The sequence below is a fragment of the Rhinopithecus bieti genome, unplaced genomic scaffold (assembly GCF_001698545.2).
Source record: "Rhinopithecus bieti isolate Rb0 unplaced genomic scaffold, ASM169854v2 scaffold_6946, whole genome shotgun sequence".
NCBI lineage: Eukaryota > Metazoa > Chordata > Mammalia > Primates > Cercopithecidae > Rhinopithecus > Rhinopithecus bieti.
In genome coordinates, this window is record NW_016805697.1 from 1,995,082 (window position 1) to 2,006,342 (window position 11,261).

Below are 11,261 nucleotides of genomic sequence, written 5' to 3' on the forward strand. Positions count from 1 at the left end.
TTTTTTTGAGATGGAGTCTCACTCTGTTGCCCAGGATGGAGTGCAGCGGTGTGATCTCAGCTCACTGCAACCTCTACCTCCCGGGTTCAAGTGATTCTCCTGCCTCAGCCTCCCAAGTAGCTGGGCCTACAGGCACACGCCACCACACCTGGCTAAATTTTTTTGTATTTTAATAAAGATAGGGTTTTGTCATGTTGCCCAGGCTGGTCTTGAACTCCTGACTTCAAGTGATCTGTCCACTTCGGCCTTCCAAAGTGGTGGGATTACAGGCGTGAGCCACCATGCCAGCCCTTTTTTTTTTTTTTTTTTTTTAAGAGATGAGGTCTCGCTATGTTGCCCAGACTGTTCTTGAACTCCTGGCCTCAAGTGATCCTCCTGCATCAGTAGTTGGGATTAAAGGCACAAGGCACCATGCCTAGCAGGAGACTGATTTTTTAAATAAGGGAGACACAAAGTCAGGGAACCCTAGATTCATAACGGCTTAACTTGTGAATTCTGCTTATATAATCTTTCTTACTGTAAATGAGACATGTTCTCTCCTATTCTCACTAAATAACCACATAAATTCACATTGTGACAAAGGCAATTACAAGTGATGCCACTGCTTGGTAACATGCTTAATCAATGTCAAGATTGCTGGGTGACTTGACAGACATAGTTTGTAGATAGCTGTCATTGAAGACATTACCACGGAAACATCCCCTCTCCCAGTATTAATCATATAAAGACTTTCAGGGGCATTCATATACCAAATTGGTAATGAAAAATTTTGAGACAGAAGATTCTAATATTAAATACCTTCCGTCCTTGAAAGACAAAAATGTCTATAATCGCTGTAGGTTAATTTTCTAGGATAAGAAAAATGTTATCATCAGACCAAATTTCATTGGATTTATATTTAGGAAAGCTTATGTGATCTAGCCCATGCAGAGGAAGGTAATCCTTCTGACGTAGCTTTTTCTGCTACCCAATGTTTAGTTTTATTTACTAAGTGTCCATAAATAATTGCTTTTAGGTTTATTTTCACAATGTACATGTGATGAAATGAACTCCAATGTAAATACTATGCCAGTAAGATATAAGGACTCAAATGATGAGAGTCTATTAGCACATTATCTGAGTAGCACGATTCAAGTAGTAAGTATCACCTGTTCCTCCTTTTAAAACTAGAATACAACAGACATTTATTCGGTATGTATTATGTGTAAATAAGTGTGTTAAATCTTAAGAGAAATGAGGATATGGATTTTGTCCTCATAAACTAGAATGTGAAGAAATAATTTTTACCTTTGAAATATTCACATACCTGTGTAGTGTTTCACCAGTTTCTGCAGAGTATCAAATTGTGCTCTGGTTGTGATATAGTATCCACCATTGTCAAGCTTCCTAATTTTGTAGTGTTTCACATTGTCACCCCTTACCTCATCCCAATCACGAATAGAGAGGGAATAAGCACCTGGGTGAAAAATAAAAACTTTCACTATATCTTTCTCAAAATACTGCCCCAAGAAATTTTATACTTACACTAATATAACAATATTCATACCTTTAGTAGTTTCACTCTCTCTTACTAAGAAAATACCTCGTTGATTTCCAGGATTCAAAAGTAATCTTTCAGCATCTTTTCTCCCCATTTTGCCAAAATACCATCTGGAAAAATAATTAAGTGTTTTGAATTGAAAAGTATGAGGTTCAGAAAAATTATACGCAAGTGTCAGTAAGAATGGAGTGGGATAGGTTTGGATGACAAAGAATAGCTAGAGAACACAGCTCAAAATACAGGAAAATGTAAGAGTTTTATTGATTAAATAGTAATATCACAAATATTACTGTTAGAATATACTCTTACAGTATTTCCACGTATTAACTACTCAATATGCCCCTTAAAACTCCACCTGACAGTCACAGGAACAGTAAATGGAGAAGGAAAGGCAGCAAAATAACAGACCCTTTCTGTCAGTGACAAATGGAAATATTAAGACTATGACAGGAAGAACAGAAGTGGTTCCCTGGTAACAGCATCATCATCTGTATTCAGTAAGACACAAGTATATCATACCCAAATTATTAGTAACTCTAAATATGTGTGGGTTTAATTTAATAAGGTTTTGTGAATAAAATGACAGTGTCTGCTGTGGAAGAGCTCACAGAAAACTGCAGAAGACAAAAGAACAAAACAGAAAGTAAGAAGCACCATAGTAGAACAAAGAGTTATTGAGACACATTACAAATCATTAATAAAAGCAAACAAACACTGATAGAGCACCTATCATATGCAAGGCACTCTGTTAAGTGTTGTAATATGAAAATAAAGTAGCATTTATGAATCCCAGATAAACTGGTTTAACCTAAAAGTAGTATGTCACTGAAGGTGAATTTTGACTTTTTAAAAGTTGCAAAAATAGGACACAGAACTCCCATACACCCTACAATAAACCCTACAACTAGGTTTCCCAATAGCTAACACTTTGCTTTGTCATACTCTCTGTCTCTCTATATGTATATGTGTACATGTATATATAGATACATATTTTTTCTTAACTAATTTTAGGTTGCAAACATGCTGAATTATTACCTCAAATACTTCAGTGTGTACTTGGTAAAAGAGAAGGATACTTTCCTACACTAACTACAATGCAAGTGCCTAAATCAAGAGGTTAACAGTCATATAAAACTAACTGAAGGTAATATTTTTTCATGGGCATATTACTTTTATAATTATAAAGTGGTAATAAATCTCTGAAATATTTAAAAATAGTAAAACCTTAAAGAATATAAGTCTTTGGGCCAGGCGCAATGGCTCACGCCTGTGATCCCAGCACTTTGGGAGGCTGAGGCGGGTGGATCACTTGAGGTCAGGAGTCAGCCTGGCCAACAGGCAAAACCCCGTCTTACTAAAAATACAAAAATTAGCTGGGCATGGTGGTGCATGTCTGTAGTCCCAGCTACTTGGGAGGCTGAGGCAGGAGAATTGCTTGAGCTCGGGAGGTGGAGGTTGCAGTGAGCCGAGATCACGCCACTGCACTCCAACCTGGGCGACAGAGCCAAGACCGTCTCAAAAAAAAAAAAAAGAAAAGAAGAATGTAAGTCTCTGATATGTATGGGATGCATATATACACCAATATACCCATCCATACCAGCACACCCCCATATATAAGCTGCAAGTTAAAAAATAAGTCAAGGCAGGGAATGAGGATAATCTGAAGGCAAATTTTTGAAGTGAGACAGTCTGAAAATATGCAAAAGGTTTACAGATACATATTTAAGTGAAAATATAAAAGAGACTAGGCATAAGGAAATATAATTGATGCAGATTCGTTTATGATCCTACTGTAAGCGAATACTATGATGTTAGTTATTAATTTTTAAGTGACATCTATTCATATGATACATTAGCTGAATTAAGACTGGTATGTAATTCTGTGTGTGTAAAGTTGTGGCTCAGTAGAATGTGCATTAAAACATTTTAAAAATCAAAATAATTAATAAAATATGAAGTAGTGCCATACTCTTCTGCCTGAATGGAATCTGCAGGCGCTACATAATTGCTTGGGATATAACCATTCTTTCCTGTAGCGATTGATCTTGCTTCCCACCAATCTCCTTCCCTGCAACACATAAAACAGCAATCACCGCAAGGTAGACAATTGCCCAAGGTACAAAATATTGCAGTGCTATCTTCCATCTGAAGTAAACGAAGGGTATTACTTTCATTTTTTACTTATACATTCATTGGATCAAGAATTAAACTTGAATGATATTAAAAAATAGGTTACATAAATTAAAGGAAGCACAATTGCATACTTCTGTTCCAAATAAAGCCCCAAAACACTACACACTTTTAGTTACAAGATTTCTTTTTTTAACACAATTCTTTCAACCTAAGACAGACTACGGATGGTGAATAAAACAATTTGGGAAGTAAATCTTTCAAATTACTCCGTTTGTTTTCTTTTTTTTTTTTTCCTAAAGTTTTAAGGTGTAAGCTGCATGCCATAAAATTCCCCCATTTAAGATGTACAATTCACTAGTTTTTAATATATTCACAGAGTTGTACAACCATTATCACAATCAATTTTAGAATATTTTCATCGCCCCCAAAAGAAACCCTGTACCCCTAAGCAGTCACTCCGCACCCCCAACTCCCTCCAACCACTGGCAACTACTCATCAGCTTTCTATCTGTCTCTATGGATATGCCCACTGCATGCACTTCATATAAATGGAAATATGTCATTTATGTGGTCTTCTGTAACTGACTTCTTTTACTTGGCATAATTTTTTTAAGGTTCATCTAGGTTATAGCATGTGTATCAGTAGTCCATTCTTTATTGTCAAATGCTTTTCTCTTTTTTTTTTTTTTGAGATGGAGTCTCGCTCTATCGCCCAGGCTGGAGTGCAGTGGCCGGATCTCAGCTCACTGCAAGCTCCGCCTCCCGGGTTTATGCCATTCTCCTGCCTCATCCTCCGGAGTAGCTGGGACTACAGGCGCCTGCCACCTCGCCCGACTAGTTTTTTGTATTTTTTAGTAGAGATGGGGTTTCACGGTGTTAGCCAGGATGGTCTCGATCTCCTGACCTCATGATCCACCCGTCTTGGCCTCCCAAAGTGCTGGGATTACAGGCTTAAGCCACCGCGCCCGGCCGCTTTTCTCTTTATAGTACATAAAATTGTAATACTCTTTTTTACTCATTTTAAGATAAAAAAAAAAAAAAACAAAAAACACAACGCTCTAACATTCCTGTAGCCAAACAATTAACAATGAGCAATAAAGTTAAAAACTGAATTGATGGGCCAGGCACAGTGGCTCAAGCCTGTAATCTCAGCACTTTGGGAGGCTGAGGCAGGCAGATCACCTGAGGTCCGGAGTTCAAGACCAGCCTGGTCAATATGGGGAAACCTGGTCTCTACTAAAAATACAAAAATTAGCCAGATGCAGTGGTGTGCACCTGTAGTCCCAGCTACCTGGGAAGCTGAGGCAGCAGAATCGCTTGAACCTTGGAGGTGGAGGTTGCAGTGAGCCAAGATCATGCCAATGCACTCCAGCCTGGACGACAAAACGAGACTCCATCTAAAAAAAAAAAAAGAAAGAAAAAAGAAAGGAAAAAAAACCCAAAAAACACTGCATTTTTGGTTGGGCGCAGTGGCTTACACCTGCAATCCCAGTACTTTTGGAGGCTGGGGTGGGCAGATCACCTGAGGTCAGGAGTTCGTGACCAGCCTGGCCAACATGGTGAAACCCTGTCTCTACTAAAAATACAAAAATTAGCTGGGAGTGGTGGTGTGTGCCTGTAATCCCAGTTACTCAGAAGACTGAGGCATGAGAATCGCTTGAACCTGGGAGGCAGAGTTTGCAGTCAGTCAAGATCATGCCATTGCACTCCAGCCTGGGTGACAAGAGCAAAACTCCATCTCAAAAAAAAACAAAAAACAAAAAAACCCTGAATTTCTAGAATAATGCACACTTATAAACATGTTATCTAGAAATATTCCAGTAAGACCAAAATTATCCGGGCGCGGTGGCTCAAGCCTGTAATCCCAGCACTTTGGGAGGCCGAGACGGGCGGATCACGAGGTCAGGAGATCGAGACCATCCTGTCTAACCCAGTGAAACCCCGTCTCTACTAAAAAAATGCAAAAAACTAGCCGGGCGAGGTGGCGGGCTCCTGTGGTCCCAGCTACTTGGCAGGCTGAGGCAGGAGAATGGCGTAAACCCGGGAGGCGGAGCTTGCAGTGAGCCGAGATCCGGCCACTGCACTCCAGCCTGGGCGACAGAGCGAGACTCCGTCTCAAAAAAAAAAAAAAAAAAAAAAAAACAAAATTAAATTATAATCCAGAAAATGAGAACATTGGGTGTTTTTTAACACATAAGCCCTCATTTTTTCAAAATTAATGTGAAAAGACCAAATATAATCAGTCTTTAAACAGGAAGACAGATATGGGATTTGTTACTAAAGATTAAATGCATGTTTTGCTTCACCAAAGACAAAAATTGAAAAGGTACTGTCTAAATTAACATGTTATAAATGCCTAGATAAATTTGCTCTCTAGAAAACAAATGAAAAATCCCTCAGTAATTCAAATATTTAGAAACTCATACACTTGGTTTGTGGTTCCTCGTATATACTAAGCACTTTGAGATACATAAACCAAAAACCTTGTATTTGATCCTGCTAAGCATTCATTGATTCATTCTAACATTTACTGAACACCTATTAAGTGATAGACTTTAGAGTGTGCTGGAAATAAAAGTAAGAAGACAGTCCTTGACTTCAAGGAATTCCCAGTCTAGAGCTGGGTTTTGCAACTTCAGCACTATCGACACCTTGGACTTGATCATTCTTTGCTGTGGGAGGCTGTTGTGTGCATTTTAAGATATTCATTAATGTCCCCGGCCTTGACTCCCTAGAAGACAGTGGCAGCACCCCAACTGTGACAACCAAAAATGTCTCCAGATATTGACAAATGTCCCCTGGGTGATTCTGTGCCAGGTTGAGAACCACTGGTCTAAAAGAATGACAAGCAAGTGACAAATTGTAATTCAAAATGTGATGAGAGCTATGATTGAGGTTTGCATAGGCTGCTATGTAAACACCTAAGAGAGATACTTAATTCAGCAGGGGATAGGACTGGGCCAGGCAGGGGAGGAAGAATGTAAGGAAAGGCATCCTTGAGAAAGGACATATTAACTATATTTTGAAGGGTGAGTAGGATTAACTAAATAAAGGAAAGAAATGGAAAGATGAGAAATCACATTCCAGAAAAAAGAAACAGTATGTGTGAAAGCATGAGAGTATGAGAAACTCCAGCATACTCAGAAAATTGCAAGTAATTCAGTATGTCTGGGTAGTAGAGTCAGAAGAGGGGAGAAGTACATAGTAAATTCTCAATGAATGATGGCTGTTATCATTGTTGTTTTCCTTTTATCTTGACGGCAAGTGGTAGGTGCTGAGTAATTTTAAAAGTAGAAGGATATGACCATATTTTATGTTCTGGAACAATAACTGGTAGCAGATGGGAACAAGGATGGAAGAAAACATGACTGGAAGCAAACAGACCGTAAATATGTATTTTGAGAAGCTACAGAGCGGTCATTATGCTTGCTAATGAAATTATTCTATCTACTTTCTACAATGAGCATCAAATTTTCTACAGTGTACTTCTAGACAAAAAGTCTAAGAGTCACATAAGGAAAAAAACAACTTAATTTCATCAATTGGAAAGTACATGGGTTCCTTACCCAACTTTTCCTTTTTTTTTTTAATAGAATGAGATAAGATCTTTAAACCATCTGGTACTTAGAAAATAGGAGCATCGAATTCTCTTTCTAAAATTAAAAAAAAAAATACACTTGCATGTACCCCCCTCAATAACTCTTCATTCTTAAATCTCTGTTTATGGCAGAACCACAGCAGCACAAATGGTAGAAGTAATAACTTCTGGCTACAGCAGCAGTGTTACGACATGCCTCTAAAGAAGCCAATGCATCGTTAAACCCAGTGGGCAGCCCATGCCCTACCTCTCTCATCACTGGATCGACAACTAGCTCAGTAGTTTCAGTGTAAAGACCAGATTTCTGTCAGTACTTCTCTCACAAAATATTCATGACACTTACGTGTTGTTAATTATTTGAAATCTTTCACCCTTCTTAAATGAAAGGTCTTCTGTAGTTCTAGCTTCATAATCATATAAGGCCACAAATATAGTAACACCACCTATCAGAGGGAAAAACACCAAGGTAAATTATGTAGCTAAGTTAACAAAACAGAAAAAAAGAACTATTGCCAGCCCAAAAAGAGAGAGAGAGAAAAAAAAAAGCTTAAGGATAGTTTTTACTGTAGTCTCCAGAAACTATTTTTAGAAGTTGGAGCTACTGAAGAATTTTAAAGTAGAGAGACATGACCATATTTTACGTTCTGGGACAATAACAATAACTGGTAGTAATAACTAGTCTTAAACTGTCTGAAGACCTTCCATAATACTACTATATTCTGCAAATTGTAAAACTCTGCAGACTTGGAGAAACAAATTTAATTTTGGTTTTTTTTTTCAGACGAAGTCTCACTCTGTCACCCAGGCTGGAGTGCAGTGGTGTGATACCGACTTGCTGTAACCTCTGCCTCCTAGGTTCAAGGGATTCTCATGCCTCACCCTCCTAAGTAGCTGGGATTACAGGCATGTGCCACCACACCTAGTTAATTTTTTTCTATTTTTAGTAGAGACAGGGTTTCACTGGGTTAGCGAGGCTGGTTTTGAACCCTGGCCCCAAGTGATTTGCCCGCCTTGGCCTCCCAAAGTGCTGGGATTACAGACGTGAACCACTGTGCCCAGTCAACAAATTTAATTTTGACTCACGGTAGCAACATCTCTGGCTTGGAAATGCAGTCAAATTTCAAATCAATTATTTGACAGAAAAAGCACTGATGAGCACTATAAACAAGTGCGGCAGTGTTCTTCATATAAATAATGAATGAACAATTGCATCTAATCATTACCAGTAATAACTAATTTACTAGTTCTAGCAAAATTATTACATATTTAACACTTAAAGATAAAAATCTCATGTTCTGTCTTAAATGGTATCAGATGGTCATAGCAGCTCATGTCTGTAATCTCAGCACTTTGGGAGGCCAAGGTGGGCGAATCACTTGAGGCCAGGAGTTTGAGACCTGTCTGGTCAACATGGCGAAAACCCGTCTGTACTAAAAATACAAATATTAGCCAGGCATGGTGGCGCATGCCTGTAATTCCAGCTACTCGCGAGGTTGAGACAGGAGAATCGCTTGAAACCTGGACGTGGAGGTTGCCATGAGCCGAGATTGTGCCACTGCACTCCAGGTTGGGCGACACAGCAAGACTCTGCATCAAAAAAATAAAATAAAGTAAAATAAAATGGTATGGATATGAATTATAAAGTATAAATTCAAAAACTAAACTGTCATATTTAGCATTATGTGCAGATGCTTAAAGAGATTAACATCCTGAACAGCCAAACTATTATTTGCAAACAAAACAAATAATAAAACAGATGTATACAATATGCATGACCATTTCAGTGTTAAAATTTTTTCTTTCTTTTTTTTGAGACAGAGTCTCGCTCTGTCGCCCAGGCTGGAGTCTAATGGCCGGATCTCGGCTCACTGCAAGCTCCGCCTCCCAGGTTCATGCCATTCTCCTGCCTCAGCCTCCCGAGTAGCTGGGACTACAGGCACCCACGACCTCGCCCGGCTTGTTTTTTGTATTTTTTAGTACAGACGGGGTTTCACCGTGTTAGCCAGGATGGTCTCCATCTCCTGACCTCGTGATCCGCCTGTCTTGGCCTCCCAAAGTGCTGGGATTACAGGCTTGAGCCACCGGCCTTCAGTGTTAAAATTATTCAAGGCAGGTATTCAGGTTAAAAACCCCATAATAAATTAATATTCTTTTTAAAAATGGTATCTATTTATTGTATACAACAGGATGCTTTGAAATATGTCTACTTGTGGAATGGCTAACTAGAGCTAATTAACATATGCATTGCATCACATATCATTTTTGTGGTGAGAACACTTAAAATTTTGTTAGTAGTTTTCAAGAATACAATATATTGCTATTAACTGTGTTTTACAATAGCTCTCTTGCCTCCTCCTATCTAAATTTTGTATCCTTTGGCCAACATATTTTTAATTTGACTATGTATATGCTCTACTCAATATAATCCCACTGACTTGTCAGATCAAAAAAAATTTTTTTCTTTCTTGAAATGGAGTCTTGCTCTGTTGTCCAGGCTGGAGTGCAGTGGCACAATCTTGGCTCACCACAACCTTACCTCTTGGGTTCAAGCGATTCACCTGCCTCACCATCCTGAGTAGCTGGGATTACAGTAGCTGGGATTCCATGCCCAGCTAATTTTTGTATTTTTGTAGAGATGGGGTTTCACCATGTTGGCCGGGCTGGTCTCAAACTCCTGACATCAAGTGATCTACCTGAGTCGGCCTCCCAAAGTGCTGGAATTAAAAGTGTGAGCCACGGTGCCCGGACGACATCTTTACTTGAATGTCTAATAAGCACTTAAAATTTATTACAAAACAAAGCTCTTGATTTTTCTCCTCTAACCTGTACCCAAGTCTTTCCTATCTAAGTAAATGGCCCTACTATCTAATCAGATACTCAAGCCAAGTCCATTACTAGTGCTATCAGTTTTACCTCTAATATACTTACTATTTACTTTCCATTTCCACTGCTGCTACCCTAACCCAAGTCCTCCTTGTCATCTCTCATTGGGGCTGGGTGGACTACTGAAAATGCTACTCTCATCTGCTTCTACACAGCTTCCCTACCATCCATTCTCCACACAGCTGTCAGTCAGTTTTTCTCAAAAGAAAATTCAATCATGCAAATCCTTTCTTAATCTCTTCAGTAGTTTCTTCCTAGCTTTGAATAAAACCTAAACTCCCTACCAGAGTCTATGGGGTCCTGAGTAATCGTGGTCTCCTAACTCTTCAATCCCATATAATACAATTCTCCCCTCTGTTTATACTCAAAACTTCCAAGTCTCCCTGTATCTCCTAAATGTTGCATTTGTTATTCCCTCTCTCTAGAAAGCTCTTTCCCAGGATTGCACATAGGTAGGTCATTTTGGCTAATCAAATCTCAGCCCAAGGCTGGGAGTGGTGGCTCACGCATGTAATCCCAGCACTCTGGGAGGCCAAGGTGGGTGCATCACCTAAGTCAGGAGTTCAAGACCAGCCTGGCCAACATGGCAAAACCCCGTCTCCACTAAAGCACAAAAAAAAATTAGCCGGGTGCCGTGGTGCATTTCTTAGCTACTCGGGAGGCTGAGGCACAAGAATCACTTGAACCTGGGAGGCGGAGCTTGCAGTGAGCTGAGATCGCGCCACTGCACTCCAGCCTGGGTGAGAGAGAGAGAGACTCCATCTCCCTACCCCCGCCAAAAAAAAAAATCTCAGTTCAAATGATTTCTTTTTGAGATAGCTTTCCCTGATTAACTGTAGGGCCTTCACCATCATTCTAGTTAGTTCCTTCACAGCATTTAAGGATCATTAATCATCCATCCTGTTTAGTTGTTTATTCACTAATTATTGTCCAACCCTCTATAATGTAAGCTCCATTAGGGCAGAAACCTTGTTTGTCTTGCTCATCTCTCCATACCTGATACACAGACACTGAGTTAATAAATGAATACCCCTAATGGAGTATTTATATAAGTAAATTGCTTTAGGTAACTAAAGTGTGTCTTTTTTTTTTTTTTTTTTTTTTTTT

General features: G+C 39.2%; 1 protein-coding gene across 7 annotated transcripts in view; it reads right to left on the minus strand.

Moving 5' to 3' along the window:
* Positions 1–11,261, minus strand: part of YES1 (YES proto-oncogene 1, Src family tyrosine kinase) — an 86,843-nt gene that overhangs the window by 11,829 nt on the left and 63,753 nt on the right. For all 7 annotated transcript variants that reach the window (XM_017873556.1, XM_017873554.1, XM_017873551.1 and 4 more), the window contains exons 3-6: positions 7,615–7,714; positions 3,510–3,608; positions 1,547–1,650; positions 1,307–1,456 (exon numbers count right to left, since the gene is read on the minus strand). In XM_017873556.1, the coding sequence (XP_017729045.1) occupies positions 1,307–1,456; positions 1,547–1,650; positions 3,510–3,608; positions 7,615–7,714 (453 nt within the window). The remainder of the gene's footprint in view (positions 1–1,306; positions 1,457–1,546; positions 1,651–3,509; positions 3,609–7,614; positions 7,715–11,261) is intronic.